We start from the raw sequence: 20689 nt of genomic DNA, 5'->3' as shown, positions 1-20689 counted from the left end.
ATCAAGGAAAACACAAATTAGATTTTCCACTAACACACACTAATACACGACTGTGGCTCCCCTGACAAATATGGAAACAACGCCATTAAAACGCCTTAAAGTTTAATATAAAGAGTGACTTTAAAAAGTGAGAGGTTGGGGTGTTCAGACATGCAGCAGCAGGAATCAAAGCCGTTATATTCATCCTCTAATTACATTAATGTCATGTGTCGTGTCTCCCGCGTGTTTACCAAAAAAGCTTTCCCCCTTCTGAGCTTGACCTCCCATTTCTACTGGCTGCATAATAGAGCAGGCTGAAGCTCGGTGTGGGCCCAACTTCAGATGTATGTGGAGCCTGAAGGTCGGACTGCTGTGTGTGTGAGAGTGTGTGTCAGATACACTGTAGGCTACTGAGGCGGCATCAGTTTGAGCGAGGTATTTCTCTTTACCCCGACAAACCTTCAGGGGGCTTTTAGCATTTGTTCAGTCTGCAGTCTCTGGAAAACATCTGATTCATTTTTTAACCAGTCCCAGATGCGGCAGTGTGAGAGTGTGTGTGCATGAGCGCGTCAGTGTGAGTTTGTCAGTGCATGAGCATTTGGGGAGAATATCTGCTGTCTAGAGAAGGGGAGGGAAAGAAGAACCGTGTGGATTTTTTTTAATATAACTTTTTAGGTATGAACGCAGATACGTGCGTCTCATACTGCGATATGACATCGATGGATTCATATTATAGCACGTCTACTGCGCAAGGTAGGGATCACCAGGCGAACCCGTTCAGGACTTTCCCGAACACTGAAACCAAATACAGCCCCACGTTCATTCCGGGTAAAGGGCAGGCTTACGGAGAGAAGTCCCGGAGTCCTTTCCAGTCGGAGTGCCAGTCGTTGGATGGCGCTGAGGAGGGCACCTTCAGCAAATACCAGCTCTTCATGCAGCGACCGACCTGCAAAACTCCACCCGAAGGTAGCAAGCTGCACCCGGACAGCGGCCACAACGGGACGCTCATTCCCTGCTATGGTGAGTGCGCACGAGGGAGGCACAGAGTGGGACTGTATGGGGCAACATACTGGGGCTGAAAACGCATGAATGCTGAAATGGTGAGTGCATGACAAGAGGGGATGTTTGCAAGCAGTGATGGAAATTTACTGTAAATGTCAAACACACCATCTGAAAGTCAGAATGTGAGCGCGAGGGGCAGAGAGGAAAACCACCAGCACTCCCATCAGCCTCCTTCTACTTCCACTCAACTGAATTGTGTGAATTTCTAACATTGATTCACATGTAATTTAACTGAGTGAAGTAGCAGCGAACTATCAGGAAAATGTTTGGATATATCCCACTTCTTTTTGATTCACTAAGGAGCAGAATCCCTTAGTTGTAGCCTATTATCTCGAACATTTAGAGAAGCAGATAAACTGTGAATGGGATAAAACAATATGAATACTCGTGAATTTAAAAGGTAACCCCGAGTCAATTAAAAATATTTTACAGGTTGTAGGTTTGCAAGGTGAGCTACAATTTAAGGATTAATGTATTTCCTTTACGAGGAGAGAGTGATTTGGCTGGGGGGGTGATTCAATTTTTGGCATTTTTAATGGATGTTTGCCATTTTATGTTTATTGTCCTAATGACGTTAACAGACTACAAGTCAAAGTTTTTCCGTTTTTACCATCACATCACTGCATTTTCAGTTTCATCCTTGGTGAAACCGCAGCATCACTGTCACACATCTCACTGGCCTACAACTGCAGTCTTTTCTTGTTTGTATTTTTTTTTTTAACATAAAATTCTCTATGTTACTAATAAATACAGGCATGTGAGGAATCTGAAATTTTAATATTCAAGTTATCAAGTAGCCTACAAGTCACCGAGGCACGTCTGCCCACATACATACATAACACACACACACACACACACACACACACACGCTCAAACGGAAAATCCAGGGTTTGTGTGGTAAAATGAGACAGGCAACAATTCTACCACGACGTCCATTATTTTCACTGCACTATTTATTTTCAGCATAGATTCTTTAACAATAAATAGAATAACTGAACGACAACTGGCGCAACTCTACCACTGTCTCTGAATTACAGAGTAAACATTTATTCAACAACTGCCCAAGTTCGGCCAAAATCTCACATTTTGTGGACAACAAATAAAAGGCCAATTCAATAATTAATTTAAATTTTTAGAGACTACCATAACATCCTGATAAACAGCATTAGTTTAAAAAGAAAGCTGCACAGCCTCACGGGGTCTTCGGACAATTCGTTGCACTACAAATGTATCTTCAGGCCGTTTAAAGAAAACAATCTATTTTACTATCCATTTTATGAGACACAGGGCTTTAAAATAAAAAGAGAAAAGCCTTTAATTGAGTAAACGAAATGGACTCAACCCACCGTGTGTGACAACAGGTCAAAAAGGCCGTTAGCCTAAAAAGGATCCTTTAAATATAATAAACCTTATAATTGTAATATTTGTATAATACATTATTGCATACTTTAAAAACTACAATAAAAAATAATATTTTGGTTAGTTATCAGAGTATGGACCCGTTGGCGCCAATAAATTTCCAGCCCAGATGTTTAGCATGATGTTACAGAAGAAAACATCTGTGATGATCATGGCTGAAATTTGACGCATGTTGATCGAAACTTGTGCAGCAACTCAACCTTTAAATCCACAGTTTAATCTACGATTTGAGCTGCGAGGTACATTTAGTACTGTTCAGAAACAGAGACTAAACACTGGCACAAATAAATTTAAATACGCTGAATGCTTAATCGCGTGTTAAGTATATTTAAGTATTAGGTGTAACAAATAAAACTGAACTGCCCTAATTCTGCTCAGTGGGACCAATTACAACAAGACCTGCAGTATAACAATTTTTTTTTGCGCAGTAGCCAGTACCACACTTTGCCAAAACACATCCATAAAGTGCAAAGTAATCTGTTTTCCTGAGAAACAACTGGAATCACTCTTAATTTCAGGCTGAACTGTCACTTTTTCAGGAGTTTGAGAGCAATGCCTCCAACAGACTGGAGCACCCCTGCATTGAAGTGAACTGATTTGGCAAGTGCATTGACAGAACCATTTAAACACCATCATTAAATGCAACATGCCTCCCTTGAGGAGAGCTCTGCAATGTTATTATTGAAAAATGTTGCAGCCAGATGAAGGCATCGTGGCCCTGGGGAGGATACTTTGGGGTCTTGCCAAAGCCTCAGGCGTCAACAGGCTTGTGCTGTTATGTGTGGTCCTCAATGGGAGATATATTGCTCAATGCTGATGCTTTATCTCCATCATGATGACAAAAGTCCTCTCTTACCCTAAGGGAGTTTTCTGTGTGGCAACTGCAGCTACAAATGTAATACTGTTTACATGGCAACACTTTGTATCTGTGTCATTCTGGGGATGTTAGTGCATTAACAGTGTTTGTGTGCACCAAAATATATTTAAAAAAAGGACTAAAAATGTGTCACCAGCTATGTTATCTCCTTGCTAAAAATATTTACATTTAATAGATAAAGAGAAGCAAAGGTGATGATGTAGATTTACTGCACATATTCTGTTGAAATCAGGACGTGTATTATGTGAAAATATTTTTTGGCACCTGCAGCATGATATTCACACTTTTAATTGAGGACAATTCCAAACATTTTTGTTAATTATTTCTTAAAAATCACTTAATTCTAGTCCCACTAAGTCTGATTCAACTGCGGTAAAAGATAAATCAAATCTAAGGGCTTGAAAGCGATTCTAAAATTCACACTCAGATAATCTTATACATTTTTTTCAGTTTAATCTCTAAACTCTCAGGACAGCATTTTGGAAGGTTTAATTTTTTTTGTGTGGATGAAAATCACACTTTGTCCCAACCAGATTTTATATCATATTTTATAATCATATTCTTTAAACTACAAATATTGCCTCTGAAAGAATGAATCAACATATTTCTGCACAGTAGTACCTCAGGCTGGCAGGTTTGTTCATTTAAGTGCATGCTAATCAGTGAGACTGTCCCACAGCGAGGAGAGGGATGGAGCCGTCTACCTGCTCACACAGCGATGAATGAAATAAAACCCCTGGAGCTGATCGAGTGCTGAGGAATGCAGGTCAGCACTGCAGGAGAGGTCCGCATTAATCTAAGGCAGATGTGCATTACTGGCTCCTATAGTTATTATTCATACTCCCCAAACATCAGATCTCCAAAGCTACGGAGAGTCTCTGAGATGACAAAGTGGGACTGGTTTACATAACCCTGTCTCAACAATACCTTGTACAAATAAGCAACGAGTCAGAAATGGACATCAAGATTGGGTAATGATTTGAGAGACTTGGGAGAAATGAGAGGGTTTCTGGGAAAGCCGCACACGTGTGGGAATGACTGTTTACATGCACGTACTTTACTGAACTCTATGGCTTTGAGATGCACTGCATTTATGCATTTTGTGTTTCATAATTTGAACTAACTTTCAGCTTTTATCCTTGATGCAGACTTACAGCTGACACTGAGAGACTGTTGAGTTTTGTGAATGCAAACTTACATGAAAATATTATCACACTTTCTTCATAAATTTAAAAGAATGGAAGTGGAGCTAAAGCTAAATCTTAAAAATCATGGTGTTTATAGGCTTGTGGTTGATACTGAGGTTGGGCTGTGCATTGCTGATACACAATGGAAGTGGTTGTGGGAATAGTGGTACTTACTTAAGGCTGTTTGTATCTCATCTTTGTCTTAAACCAAAGTAACAATTTGAAGAAAACGTATATTATTTAACATTTATAAAATATGTCTTTGTCAATCTTTGTACTTTCAAACATCCCCTCCTCCCTTCTGTGGCCCATCGAAGCATCCTGTGATATGTAAAACATTTTTCTCAGCGTATGAAAACCACAACAAGACCCCCAAAAAATCCTGGCAGCGTTTTAAAAGCATCCTGTCAAAATATAGTACTCTAAGTACATGTTAAAAGGCTCGGGGAAGTGATGTCACAGGATATGCATGTGCTGATGACTAACACATTGGGTCGATGTTAACAATAAGCAAATGCCAGAGCGACACCTGTGATCGTGCATGCCGGCATGTGTCTGTGAACCAGAATAAATTAGAATATGTAATGAGAGCATGCTTGAAAGGATGAATTCCTGACTTGTTAAAATGTAATGGCTTATATAAATGTGTGACTCAGGACGTAAAGCAGCAGCAATTTGCCTGCCGTGAAAGGAAAAGAAAGTTTCATTTAGCTCTAAGAACTGGTGTTTCATTAGGTGTTGTTTTTCTCAGGGTTGGATTAAAATCTCCTCTCATTACCGCTCAAAGCAGTTTTCTCTCATGCTGCCATGCAGCTAACACAGTATGCTTTGGCCTTCACCTTCGGCCACCTCTCTTGCAGGGGAAGGTAACTCCCCACCGCCTACCTGAGATCTGCGTGCAGGCCAGATAATAGAAACGCTCTGGAAACTTTAAGCAGCTGGTGTGCATTTTTATTGATTCTTATCAACTGCCTATCAGCTAAATCTAGACCTAGAGGTCCTGAATAATGAAAACGTGGCCACACAGTCTCATGGTATGGTCAAAAAAATGGATCAAAGCTCATTGCCTGACAAGTCACATAATGTAAACTCAAGAAAGCCAACTGAAAGTATGACTAATGATGGAAACTACTGGGCAAGGCAAAAGTACGATGATCGCTTTTTAGGTCCATGATTAACAATAGTTCTTTTTCTTTTTCTCAGCTTACTTTCAACAGAGACACAGCTCATTTTGCTTTGATATATTTTTCAAATAAAAACCAGTGTTGGAAAGTAACACAAATCATCATCGGGTGACACTGCCTGCACCACAAACTTTAATGCTGCCTGCAAAGAGGCAAAAATACTTCATAAAATGTGATTTAGACTGTATAACTGTGATAGTGGGAAAACAGGGAGAGGTTACAGATGATGACGTCAGTTCTAATCACATTTAATTTCAATTCCTTTTCATCTGAAGCTCCACTTTTCACTGAATGTTTTTTCACCAAACCCAAACAATACAACACACAATCACAGCATTAAAATGTTAGAATAACAACTTAACTTCATCTCGACATACAGAGGTTAATGCTTTGCCTGTTGAGTATTTCTCTGCATTGACATGTGACATTACATATTTAGCAAATCCTTAAAAACTCTCCATTTAAAATCTGAAATTTTACCAATTTTATCAAGCTGTTGCACACGGCTTTCCTTTAGGAGGAAATGTATGTATTTCCCCCACTAACTACATTCCAAAAAAATTTACAAAATATTACAAAAAAAAAAAAAAACTCTCATACTCCTTCTGTGGACTTTGATATGAGACAGTGACAGCCACGGCCCAAGGTATTATGACAGTAGTGAGGTCATGATCGTGTCAATTTATCAGAAGCTGAGGCTGAGCAGAAAGATTTTTTGGTTTCCCAGGGAATCTGCATTCCTGCGTGAGCCGCTGGCATAGATCTCTCCTCAGGAACATCTGGGAGCCTCCCTTCCACTGAGGAAACAACAGTCAACATCAGGTCTTAGACTGTGCTAAGGGAAGAATAATCCAGCCCTAAGCATGTCTGTGAACCAACAAGGAACACAGAATTAATAGTCACCTGTTGACGACCAAAGCCAATGGAATATTTGACTTTATTTGGTCAATATAAGGTGTGATAAGTGGAGAGCCATTGTGGTAGACTGCTATCAGCTTTGAGTGTTTTGGGAGAACATTTTAGAGCACTCTGTTTAAAAGCATTCCCTTCCCTATTTAGTGTTTGGTCATTAACCCTTCCCCAGGTTACTAATTTATAGTGTTTCTTTTATTTGGCTTCACTTGACCCTCCCCGTCCCATTCCATAAAAACTGAGAGGGTGCCCTGTTGCTTTACAACCAGTTAAATTACACTTTGATGTTTTCTCTCTGTTTTCAGCAGTGATTAAATTGCTGACCCTAGTAAACATCTGACCTCAGCTAACTGAAGAGGTCTGCAGCTTGTCACAGAGTAACTCTGGCAAATTGCAGGATCAGCCGGCGATATTTGGAGCCATCATATATGTACGTTGATGAACGCTGAAACGAGAACAACAGTCAAAAAGGCATTCCTCTGAATGCCAAAAAACTGGAGCCAACAGAGTGGAATCTTGGCTCCCAAAAGAAAGCAGCGTGTGATGGCAGTGTTCTCCAGAACAGCGTGCAGAAGAGACAGCTCAGCATGCGGGAATACTGGAAGATGTTTGTGGCAAAGGATTCTGTGTGGTTAGCGTGACAGAGAAAAGAGAGATGAGTTTCGAGTACTAGACAGAGAAAAGATGTTGATTAAGCTGGAACTGTTCTAATTAGTGCCGTGTAAATTGTGTAAAGTGTTTCTAGTGTTTGTGCTAAGCTAAGCTAACTGGCTGCTCTACTATACAGACATGAAAGTTGCATCGACCCTCTCATGTAACTCTTGGTGAGAAAGAAAATAAGAGTATTTTCCCATTAATTCTATAAAGTTCTGTATAAGGCTGAAAACCTCAAACAGTTCCACCCACCAGCCCATCATCTTCCCAACCCTCATCTGTGCACCCAGCTGGACTCGTTGCCTAACAGGATATATGCCTTGCTTAAGGGCATAGTTGCATTTTCTCTCACAGATGCTAAACAGGAACCCGGAGTTGACCTGCCTTACTTCTTAACATTGGATCCATGCTCCTTGCCCATGGGTAGAATGAAAATATTGCACAGTGCTTGAGCACAAGAGGCCAGTGCAGGGGTTGGTGATGTCAGAACATCTGCCTGCGTGGAGACTATAAGAGGGTCTGACAGGTGGGCCACAGCGATATGAGGTCATGAACTCCAGCTGGGCGAACTGTGTTGTTCCATTAGCGTCTCGGTCGGGGCAAGTCTGAGCCAGAGAGAGCAGGGGAGGGCTGCTGCAGTTTCGAGGGGATGACTATATTGACATCTCATTGTGGGACACTCTAGCCAAAGGCATACTAATCCATGAAAACAAACATGCATGCTGCAGACAGCCACCGCCTAGCTTCATCACTCTAAAACTATTCAGTCATCTAACTAACCACTGAAACGCTTGGCTCAGAGAGTCACCAGTGCCACAAGGTGTCAACTCTCTTTCACCCAATGCACTGAGTTTCAGAGAATGACATCACTCATAACAAAAATGCGAAGTGACAAAGTAAAATGCACACACATTAGCACATAACTATTAAGTTAATCATTTTCAACTTGCTCTGCCTCAGAGACAAATGCTGTTGGACTTAAGTAATGCTAGTGTTGCACAAGACTCACAAATCTGTTTATGTGGAGGAGACCATTATGTGCTGGTTTCGGACCAATACAGTTGGGACAGGGCGCTCCCCATGCCCGTTCGCAGGAAAGGCAAACAGAGAGCCTGACAGAGCACACTGTTCTCACTGGCCCACAACCAGAGCCCTTCAGCTTATTTATTCACACGGCTGTTTGTTTATTGAAGGAGAAGGGACAGCTTTCTTCATCTCCTAAAAGGAAACAAAAAAGCTGGCATGCGCTGACAGGAACAGAGCGAGGTCTGTCACAAAATGGACGCTCGCGAAATTGAAGGTGACAAACACAATGTTGTTTACATCTGAGGGGCACTGCTGTGGGGCGAGCGTGGTCAGCCCCTGTACACAAGGCCCACCATACACGGCGTCGAGACGGAGCGGGTTTTGCGCGGCTCGGATTTCACGTGGCGTGATTGAGAGATGTGACGGGGGAGGGCTGCGATGGCTGTGTCAGAGGTCACACCAATGTGTAGTGACATACCTTTCAAACAGAAAAAGATGTTTCTCCTCTGCAAATTTTAGACTTTGCTGCATGCAGACAAGGCCTTTGAACCTTAAAATAAAACATTACAGAGGAGATGTAAGCTTAAAGCGAATGTCATTTTGTGTGGATGTTGTAACGTGATGATGAGCAGACACACTCACTGTCTTGAATGCAAGGCCCCATGGTTTCATTCAGCCACATTTTAAAGAAAGCATTGCTCTACTGAATATTCCAATTACAGATTAGTAACTATAATTATAGGACTATTATTGACAACATGTGTCCCTCTTTGTTCGGCTCGAAAATGGTCAGAGAGTTGGTTAAAATAGCTTGTTTGAAAATAATATTATTACAGTAAGAATATGATTTGTATTATATGTAAAGCCACAGTTTTGATAGTTCTTTTGATTTTTCATGCTTAATATGAAAATCGTATGAATGGCGCACTTCACCCGAAACCAAAATTGGTCAAATGTGACCACAGTGTAACATACAAAATTTTGAGCAGTGCTGTCAATTCCCATCACAGAATTAAAGGGCTACTCCAGTCATTTAGTGTTATTCTTTCACAAAGTTGGGGGGCTTACAAAAGACATATCATAAACAGTAATCAAAATTGAAGCTATAGAAGCGGACTTTTATTTTCTAGCAAAGGTCAAGCTCCATAAGACCTGGATCCTACATTTCCCATAACACAACTGGATAGCAGCTTTTATTAGACCCACGTCTTTCAAACCCTGATGTTCCATTTGTAATGCGGCCTTAATATTAAATAATTTGAAGACTTAAACACAAGCTGAGGAATTTTTTTCAAACTTTGGTCCCTCCAAAGCCACTGAATACATTATAACTGTTTTCATAGACCGAGTATTATGTCTTTTTTGATCAAACCACACCACATGTGTAAAATTGGTGAAGTACTCCTTTAGAAAACACCAAAACATGATTGATCATAACCTTCCATGCTTCTTTCTGTGTCCTCCTTCATTTCATACATACAGGAAAAGACAACAGCGGCCTGACTGAGTCTGAATTGCCCCCGAGTGTCGACCCTCCTGGGATGGAAGGCAGCTACCTGAACCTAAAGGAGCCCGGCGTGAAGGGACCGAGTGAGCGGCCGGGCTCTGACCTTTCTAGCCCTCTGGACAAAAGTGAGGCTGAGAGCAACAAAGGCAAGAAGAGACGCAATCGCACCACATTCACCAGCTACCAGCTGGAGGAGCTGGAGAAAGTTTTCCAGAAGACACACTATCCAGATGTTTACGCCCGGGAGCAGCTGGCACTGAGGACAGACTTGACGGAGGCTCGTGTACAGGTGAGGAGGGAGCATACACCAGGTTACAGGCAAAAAAAAAAGAAAAAAAACCCCCACTCTTTATGCATTGAAATGAACCAACAAGTCCTTCAAATTAAACGTCCAAATAGGTTCTTTGTCCATGCCCTCGAGAACAGCACACAGAAGAAATGGAAACATTGCGGTTTGGGTAAAGGTTAGAGGAGCTTTGTCGTCATGTTTACAATAATAAACACATGGTTAAGGTTTGGGAACAATCACAATCACGCTTAAAACAGGGTTGATTGTAGATTTCAAACAGGAAATGAACAGCAATTTTCCTGTGTTCAAGTCTGATGTTTTGTCGATCCATCCATCCACCCCAACTTCCTCTGACCACTGGCGGGCTTTGTCACTTGAACGTAAACTAGTATCGTTTTGAGGCACTTGCTGAAATGACTGATGCTGTCGTTCCTTGTTGGGAAGACACTCTCCATGAGCTGTGAGCCGTGTTGTATGAGTGCAGTCGTCCATGTTTGCATGCTAATAATCACTCGGGGAACCGAGAGAGAGGGCTGGGAGAGTTAAGACTGGCATGTTGACAAAGATTGTTCAGAACAGCAGACAGCAAGGCCTATTGTTCTCCATCTCTCTTTCTGCCTGCCAGTTTTAGATCAGAGTGGGATGGGTGGGACTAAGGGAATACTCTGCTCTTAGCTCTTACATGCTGCAGGCTCTGCAAAAGGGTCAGAGGCCAAGGGTTTCTCCCCAGCACTACCATGTTCAAACTACTTCACCGCACAACTCTAGAGGCAGGGAGGGAAAATACACAGAAAAAAAAGAAAAGCCATCAAAGCTATTTGGCAAGGATATAAAAAACACTTTGAGATGCCAGTTTCAATTTCCATGCGTAGTCCAAGACATAGTCAGGGACAGAGAACCTGGCCTAGTCCTTGTGGTGGTACAGTAAAATAAGTACATTCATGTTTCGTTCACACAGACCCATCTATTCCCCAGATGAATATAATTAACTTCCTCATCTGACAGGCACACAGCAGACTCTGTTGAGTCACTGTGAGGTTTGACCCATACTTCTAAAATCAGACCCTAAATATGCACGCAATCAAGACTAAACCCCTCAATTTCAACTGAAGGTCCATCAAGACAAAGTCCAGGGATATCCAATTGTTGAATACCAAGGGGCACTCGAAGCTTGGCAAGCGACTGGAGAATCCTTTTCATCTCCAAAAGAACAGCCATTGAAATCCAGAGTACAGATGTTTTCTGCCAAAATGCCAATGTCAAGGCCCTACGGTTTCATCCTCAGTTTGATGATGAATGTCTTCATAAACTCAGCTGCAGTTTTCCATAATCACATCTGTGACTTCTGCTGCCACTAGTTTATTTAGTACAATTAGCTCTCAACCTCAGACTTGAACTTCACCACACTGCCTACTTTTTATGGAGGAGGAGGCTGTGTGTGAGTGACTGCTGAGGCAGTCTATCAATTGCCGTGGTCCTGGATGACAGAGATGAGGTGAGACGGCTGGACTTCAAAGCAGCTTTTGGAGTTGTGCACTCTGCCCTCCCCTCTCTCCCTCTTCCTCTCTCTTTGCCTGCTGGCTCTGGAGCATAAATAAAGCTCTTTAATGGCTCTGTAAGCTGCCTTTTGCTGTCAACGTCTTTAGCAATTACTGTATCACCGCCAAGCACTTTGAGCTCCAAGAGCGCTGAGCCACCTTCCTTGCAGATGTCTGCTAGATAAAATAAACAAGAGTAGTAAGTGTTTGCAGTTGGTAAATATCATACTTTTGGGCATCGTACAGTACAAATAATGGGTCACTGTTGTTCATTTTGGGAAATAATAAAAATTATTCCAGTTAATTGTGATTCTACTTCTGCAAAGACACTGCTAGCCTTCCTCTCTAATAAACTCAGAAGTTTATAAGTTGGGGAATAGGAGACATGGAGCAGCAAAGGACACATCTGACTTCATAATGTTCCCTGAATGATCTCTCTGCCAAACTATTTGGCTCGGGTCTCATTCCGACTGACGTTCAAAGGCAAGGCTACGTAGAGCAAACCCTCTGTGAAACATGACACACTCAGTACCCAGAAACCATGACAAGAGGCATATATGTGTTCAAACATTGTTTGCTTGTTTATGAAAGGTTCCAGTAAGTGTGTGAGAGAGTCTACGTTAGAGCATATTTGTTAGTGACTGACTTAGAATTTAGTAGATAACATAGTATGTAAACGTGTGTGTTTTCTGTGTGTATCCTGTGTGTGTGTATGTGTGTGTGTGTGTATGCCTGCTCTTGTCTGCACGCCTCTGAAAGGTCAGAGGGGTTAGCTGCGGAAAGCCAAGGGCTTAGGCGTCAGGAAATTAAACATGAAATGAAAACAAGCTCCAGTTTGAACATTCTCCCATCTCACTTTCCAATATCCCCACTTCCCCTCGCTGACTTAAAAGGAAGGAGGGACGAGAGAGACATGGAGAGAGGGGTTGACGGTGGGGTGGGGGTGCGGGAGTGGAAGAGAAGAGGCTGAGCTTCAACAGAGGGGAGGGAGTATGACAAAGAGATTAAGATGAGTAGAGGAGGAAAGTGGAGTTATCTTGATCCATCACAATTAAGACGACAGCTCCGTAACTGATAAAACTTTCTATTTTAAATGGGTAGTAGAGCTTTGAAATACTTGTACAACATTAAACTTACAGACATTAACCTTAGCCACAGCCTGTCTTTCATGCATTACCATTACATTTGAGTGACAAAGCTAAGAATCCAATTTCCTATAAAATATACATCCTGTGATCTCTAAAAAACCCAGAGGGTCATTTAACATTTACTGTTCTGAAAGGATTTCCAGAATAAAAAAAACACTCTTGTAATGATCTGAATAAAAATATTCCATCAGCTACACAACAAAAAAAGATTTTTTTTAAAGATTTTCTTAAGTTGTAAATCACAAGTAAAAAATCATTGTCATTTTGTATGAAACACCAACATATAATACTAAACTCATGATAAAATCTTTAACTAGGTTCAGGTTGTACAAATTGTGCAAGGAGACCATCTTTGTTTGGATTAAAAAAAAAAGAGGTGTTAGAAATCTTTTGCATGATGCAATGGACTGAAAGTGTTTTCATTGAGATGGTTGGTATCATTAAGAAAATCAGATGCTTGGTTACTCAAACGTAGGGGTAACACGTGAGAGGCAAAAACCTGGGGAGCTATTAACCTCTGAAAAATCAAACGGTGTCATTACTTTACAGAAACTAAAACTATAATTGTATGAACACTGTGCGCTTATCAGTCTCTTGTTTTGAGGATAACATTTGGAAACCTGTGTTGTTACGAGCTCACAAAACCAAGAACCACCAAAGTAAAGACATGACGAACCTTAAACAATAATAGACCCCAAATCCTCAGGAGAATATAACACAGACTCAACTACCCCCTCCAAACATATGATATAATTCAAAGGGCAACAACCCATCACCTTGACATTGGGGTTCAGCCACAACCTAAGATATCAGTTTACCACTTTGCAAGGGTGAGCTGTCCTCTAATCTCGCCAGCTGACCTGAGGAATGTTGGAGTCAGACGACATTTCCTTACGTCAGCTTCTCGCAAAAACCACTGGAGGCCATATATGGTCTTCTCTTTCAAAATCAACCAACTAGTAGTTTTGTCCTGTCTGAAAAATGACATGTTTGTATGCACAACAGCAGCTGATAGCTGCTCTCATCTTATTTGAGAGGAAATCCACTCCAACACCTTCAGAAAACAACAAGTATAATCTCACACAGATAGTGGAGTTGACATCTTTGTGTGGCAGAGCTCATGTCTGTCACTAAAATCTATTGTATTTAAGTTGACAGAGAGAAATGGTCAGGGAGAGAGAAGTGAGGGGGGATTCGAAGAGGTTGACTGAGGGGAAATTGCATGTCAGGGACTGTGAAAACCACAAGCTGATTGGGCTGGGAATCAACCCACAATCCAAGTTCAAACCCCTGTGTCGAAGCGGGATCGCTCTCTCTTTTCTCTTTGAAGAAGTTTCCCCCATCCCTCTTGGGAGGATAAGATTCAGACAACCAACAAATAGATACAGATAAACATGTGGAGACTCCCAGTATCCCCCTCTGCTCGTCTATTCTCTTGCATGGAGATGTGAGAAAATTCTCTTAAAAAAACAACAACAAAAAAACAAAAACAGATCAAGATACACGGATTAGGTTAAGGAACACACAGATCCATGGTTAGGAAAGGAGAAAAGAAAGAAAAAGAGATAAATGAGGTGGCAAACTCCAAACAGATTCAAATTACATTCATAAAAGACTAAGTTTAAACATTATTTAAAATACTGACATTTTAACCAGTAAATTTTGATAAATTGTTGAACAATTTAAATCAATTTTCTTCTGATAGAAAAATTGTTTCAACTCTAATCTATAACAGGTGTGTGCAGATGTGTTTGTACTATTTCACAGCTTAGAGGCCAGGCAGATGTTTAAATTAGTTAGCTAGTTAATATTTGACCCATTATGAAAAGATGTGAAATGAAATAAAAGAAATGGCTCACACCAATGGATGAATATGTTCTAAAAGGTGGGTTTATGTCTAGACTCAATATCCAAAGGCTGTTATATCAGCACAAACAATTTTGCTTTTTTTTTTTTCAATTATTTTACAGATTTACAATCTGTGTAGCATACAACACCCTTGATTCAGATAAGAAATAACTCCACAAAAAGCCCCTTAATGTGGAAAAAAGGGAGGAAACATTAAGCACATCATAAAGAGCAAGAGCTCAGATCTCATTTCCAGGATGGACAGACCTGCAATAGATGTTTTGTGCATAGAACAGACAGAAATAACAATAGTATCAAGAGCATACTGGATTGCTGCATGATGCAGAATTGACAATTAATAATTTGGTTCATTAAAAAAATATTCCTGGGGCTATAAAGAGAAACTTTTTTGCACTCATTCTAAACTTTCACCCTTAAGTGCTGCTTTCATCCAATGCCTTTCTCAGCTAAGGAGAAGTGACCTAAGTAGCCTGCTCTTGCTCTGTCAGCAGGTACTGGAAAAGCACCCTTTCTGCAAAGTAGCATGTCTCTCAAACTCAAGAGGACAAATCACGCAGAAGAACTGACTTCATATGCTACATACAATACTTAATAAACCCAAAGGCTGAGCCAAAAAAGCATATTCTTGGTCAAAAGTTGAACTTTTGTTTCATGGATTATACAGAGGGATTCCCCACTGTATCCCACAGTGCTGACATGTGGGGGAGAGCACACCTTTCTCAGAGTGATTTATGAATGGCTACAGGCCCAGATGTGGATCTGTCGACGCTGGCAGCCTGAAGGGAGGCAGACGCCTGTGTATCAAAGGGAGGAGCTGAAACGCGCAGCACCAGGGGAGACTCACCATTTTCACATCAATAGCTCCGTGTGGACGGCACTTTAAAGACACGTCAAGTCTTAAAACCTGGGCCTGGACTTTCATGTGCTGCAGAATTTATTTGCTTCACTATCTTCATTTTATGTGGTTCAGTTTCTTACTTTGTCTTGCCTAATGGAGAGGATGGTCCCATTGTAAAGAAAAAAAAAAAGCACTGTGATTTGAAAACTATGCAAGACATTTATTTATGTTAAAATGACATTTACATGTTGTTTGGTAGTCGCTAGTCTGGTCTATTTTGAGGTATTTTCGTGATGGATTGTTTTCTTTGCAGGTGTGGTTTCAGAATCGCAGAGCCAAGTGGAGAAAGAGGGAGCGTTTTGGCCAGATGCAACAGGTCCGAACACACTTCTCTACTGCTTACGAGCTGCCTCTACTGACTCGGCCCGAGAACTACGCACAGGTAAAAAAAGAGAGAGAGCGCGAGAGAGAAAAAAGACTCCATACAAAATCCAAATCCACGCTACTTACTGATTCTAAACAGGTCTTTAGTATGTCGTGTGTTCACAGTGGACATTAGACAAGACAACTTGAAGCAGACAGACTGCAGACTGAATATGGTCAATTTTTGAGGTTGCTGTCCACGGACACTATTATCCCACAATGCAATGCACAAAGGAAATGGTGGGGCTGCTCACAGATGGAAAAAATTAAAATAAATTGTGGATGGTGGGGAAAATGCTCCAAAAAATCTTGGAAAACAAACAAAAAAAGAGCATTAACTCTTAGGAAAAACATTTTGATGTCTTTTGTGAAGTTTAATTGGCAGTAGCTTTCCAAAGTCACAGTATGATTCACATCCACCATCACATGTCCTGTATCCTGTTAGTATCCGGTTTCCTGTTCACAAAAAATTGTAAAGTATGTTGATATTTTTGCATACCAACTGCTAAGACAGTATGCTATGACAGTATGTAGTAAATACTGTATAGAATTAGTATGTAGTCTGGTTTTGGGACCCAGCTTGAATATTATGATGCATGGGTACTCATTATACCACATGGAAATGATGAGCAGCTTAGCTGCTTTGATGAGTAGAGTTTGTTATTGTCATATTCTCGCTGTTATTTTCCAGATCCAGAATCCTTCATGGATCGGGAGCAGCAGTGGAGCATCTCCAGTGCCGGGCTGCGTCGTGCCTTGTGACTCTGTCCCCTCCTGCATGCCCCCTCATCCTCACGGTCCTGGAGGCGTCTCTGACTTCCTGGGCGTGCCCAGTCCAGGGAGCAGCCACATGGGACAGACACATATGGGCGGCCTGTTTGGGGGTCCCGGGATGGGCGGGGGAATCAATGGCTATGATCTCAATGTTGATCCAGACCGCAAGTCCTCCAGCATAGCTGCGCTGCGTATGAAGGCCAAGGAACACAGTGCAGCCATCTCTTGGGCTACATGATGTCTTAGCCCAGTTCCACCCTGCCCCCATAGGGCCCCCTTCTCCGGAGCAGCCATCAGCAAGTGCTGTGGGGGAGGAGGGACTTTTCCTGAGAGCACTAATGATAACACAGGTCAAATGAACAGGGAGAGACTGTGGAGATAACAGAGGCCATTAGAGCGGCCAAAGCAACCAAGATAACAACTGTGACTGTGACAATCAGCAGATGCTGAAAGTGAGAGAAATACAGAGGTGTGATTTAGAGGAGGATGTTATGTTCATTCTTGATTCCTTGATCTCTCAGGTCTCATTAAAATCTGGGGTTTGTTCCCTGAAAAACTGGGTATCATTCACAGTAGTGATAGGTTTCAGTAAAATAAGCAATATACTAAACACAGTTTACAAAATACCTTGATAGAATACAGGAATTTAATCCCAAATCCAGCCATGTCATACAGTATTTTCATTTACAGAATTAAGTTTGATTCATATTATTCACTTCCTTTAGTTTATCTTTTTTATACAACCCATCCTGCCCCACTCATGTTGTTTGTGCAACTTTAAACTTATCTCTCAAATTGTATAACTAAAGCCATTAAAAAAAACAACTACTACTTGATGAGAGCAAGCTCAGATTTGTACCAAGTGCCTGTAACAATATTAATTTTGTTTTAGCCTGCGGAAGGTAGTTTATGTCCCTGCAAAGAACGACACAGGTTGGATGCGATAAGTGAACAGAGTATAACTGAGCAAGAGCAGACATGGCCTGTGCCAGTGTAGTCTGGGAGGAGGGCAGGCACTGGATTGGCAGCAGTTTCAAACCAACGTGTCATTTCCTCCCCCAGGGCTGCCTCCGCAGGTTCCCCTGCTAGGCTCAGGTCTCAGGTTACAGGAAACAGCGTGTCCACTGGCAGACGAGGCGCAGCAACGCACAGCAGCAGCCGTCAACACCAACTAACCACGCCAACTTCAATCAGCAACCAACAGGAATAGACACACTTAATTAGCATCAAAGTGAGCCGTCCCTGCCCCTGTGAACACCACAGTACATCACAGCGTACACGGTGAGGACATGCTGCACACAAGCTGTAATAATCAATTCATTGTTAGATGTGGGCTCAGCAGAGATGACTCCTCTGTTCATAGCTTGCTCACAGAATCCGTCACATGCCAGAGACTGCAGGCCGAATCAGTGGCCCCAATCGTCCTGAGGAGCATTCTGTAATGTTTAGGTAATGTGATGACATTAGAGCTGGACTGCAGGAATGTGGTGAGTATGTCCAGTGATTGCAGGGGTGTCTCTGTGTGTTACCCCGCTGGAATAAGCTTGTCACCAGAGCTGGGCTGCAGGCTGGGGCTCGAGACAGGCTTCATTAGTTTTTTGGCTGATCCCCCTATGACGCCCGCTGGGCTACATATCCGTTTTCTTTCCCCTGTGTGGATGATGGCAGGAAAGTCTGGTTCTCCTCCTCATAGCTGGTTGATCATTATAACATACGAGTGCCCATTACAGCCCGCCTACTTGAGAGTAGGACTGCAACTAATGAGTATTTTCAGTATCGATTAATCTAGATTACTTTTATCGATTGGACGATTAATCGTTAGGCCTATAAAATACCAGGAATTTTTTTTAAAATCACAATTTCTCACAATGATAGTTTCCCAAAACCCAACATGACCTCTTCAAATGTTTCATTTTGTTGCACAAAACCAAAAGATATTCAGTTTTTCTATCACATAAGATAAAGAAAAGCAGCAAAGTGAAAAGATTGTACCAGAGAATGTTTTGTTTGAAAAGTACGTTAAATTATTTTGAGAGTTTGGCGTGTTCAACAATTCCACATAATTTCAATTTCAAAGTTTCCCTTCTTTACATATAAAAGAAAAAAAACATTTAACAATTCCAACTAGCATCCAAAATTCTTTGAGGAAATAAATCATTGTTCCCTTCCCGACAACAGCAAGTAAGTAAGATGACAACATGATGAGTACTTTGATAGTCTTCATGCTGATAATAAATTCTACACAGAGGGTGTTTTGGCATTAGTCAAACAAGTGGTATTGAATAAAAAGGCAAAGGCTTCTAAAGTTGAGCCATGACTCCATTAAGTTAAGGAGAAACAGTTTGAATTAATGTAGATTTCGTTGGATGTCAAAATTTCAAAGATAAAAACAGGATGCGGTCAAACTAAATTTATGCATGACAACATGTGTGACTTAATTCCTACTTTGTCAAGTCGATTTTCTTCTTGTTGGTCCTCCCTCAGTGCTCCACCCCTCTGTAGCTCCGTCCATGTTGATACTACTGAAATAAAGCAATTGAAATCCACGGTTATTATGTCATATTGTGTAAATGTGAACAATATAAATGATATTGTTCTTTTGCTTGTACATTTTTTTTTTGCTTATTTGTCAAATAATGAACCTCCAGAGATAAACCAATGAAGTATTACAGTAATATTGTCCAAGAAGTATAAAATTATGTTGTATGTTATTCTGAAGAGTTGCTCTGGACTTTTACCGAGGTTGAATTTGCTTTCTAATTTTCTTACAGCTTCAAGCAGCTTTTTGTATATTAATCAAGTATTTTTACTTCTGATTGTGACTTTATATAATGTGCTATTGCAATAAGTTATTGCACTTACAGTGTAATTTTTGTCTTCCAGTGGGACAGTAGTGTCTTTTCAACAGTCAAGAACTGTCTCCCGAGTCCGTCCACATTTAGCACCATGAACAGCATCATTAAGAACTGTTTAAGGTACAGGACATTTGTTTGTACAGATGTAACTCGCTGTTTCTGTTGATGATGGTTTTGAAGTGATTTTGAAATAAATGAATCTCCAATGGTTAAATGAGTTCTGACAGTTTCTTCTTTAAAAGCCCTCAGTCAGTCTCTCACTCTAACTGATGGGGACCTACAGCATCACACCATTTCTAAACCACGCCCACACAGTCTCCCTGCATAATAGACACTGAATAGTTTATAATACAGTGAGCATTAAATTGATATTTCAGACATCATTGTCCATTTGTGTCATCATTATGAAGTGTAGTGTCACACACAGGGTTTTCAGACACAGCCACATATGAATGTGAAAATAAAACATGTTCAGAGAAAGTTTAACTATTCCTTGAATAAAGAATAACAAAGGATGGTCCTTCTAAACTTTAACTGTTGCTTAATTAGTCCTGAAAAGTTAAAAATGCTGACTTATGTATTGTATGTATGCAATAGTAATCTACAAACATACATACAGTTATGCCAGTTATGAACTGATGACTAACAGAATGAGAACAGTAAATGTACACAGAATGTATGTGTTTGTGTGTGTGTGTGTGTGTGTGTGTGTGTGTGTGTGTGTGTGTGTGGTTAAACGTAGATGATATGTGATCCCATTCTTTTTCTCGCATCAGCAGCTTCCAGATGGGATGCTCTGCCCGAGCCATTAGGCCCAAAGTTAAGCCTAATAGTTTGAATGGGCCTTAAATACCTCCAGGTGGTCTTTGGCTAACAGTGTAGCTACAGCCGGGGTGAGAGAAAGCTGTCATGCGATACAGTATGCAACATCATTTTACACAGATGTTCTTTGTTTTTGCAATACGAGCTCAATCATGCAACCAAACAGTCTTCAGAAAAACATTTTCATAAGCGCTTCAAAAACTCTTTCCTACACAACAAAAACTGTCTGTAATCAATCCACCCTTTATTTCAAACGTTGTGCTGAATATCATCCACAGAAGGCACAACCACTTCGGACAACTCTCACGTAAGACAAAGGGAAGGCA

At 41.1% G+C, this 20689-nt stretch overlaps 1 protein-coding gene across 1 annotated transcript; it reads left to right on the top strand.

The window, feature by feature from the left end:
- Positions 1–282: 282 nt before the first annotated feature.
- On the top strand, positions 283–19755 carry LOC108876707 (homeobox protein aristaless-like 4). The gene is made up of 4 exons (XM_018666391.2): positions 283–999; positions 9783–10096; positions 15803–15931; positions 16604–19755. Exons 1-4 carry the CDS (start codon positions 657–659, stop codon positions 16922–16924), a joined length of 1107 nt encoding a protein of 368 aa, XP_018521907.1. The 5' UTR covers positions 283–656; the 3' UTR covers positions 16925–19755.
- The last annotated feature ends 934 nt before the right edge of the window (positions 19756–20689 follow it).

Source organism: Lates calcarifer, linkage group LG10 (genome assembly GCF_001640805.2).
Source record: "Lates calcarifer isolate ASB-BC8 linkage group LG10, TLL_Latcal_v3, whole genome shotgun sequence".
NCBI classification, from domain to species: Eukaryota; Metazoa; Chordata; class Actinopteri; family Centropomidae; genus Lates; species Lates calcarifer.
The sequence above is the reverse complement of the archived record's forward strand: the minus strand, read 5'-3'. Positions and strand labels throughout refer to the sequence as shown.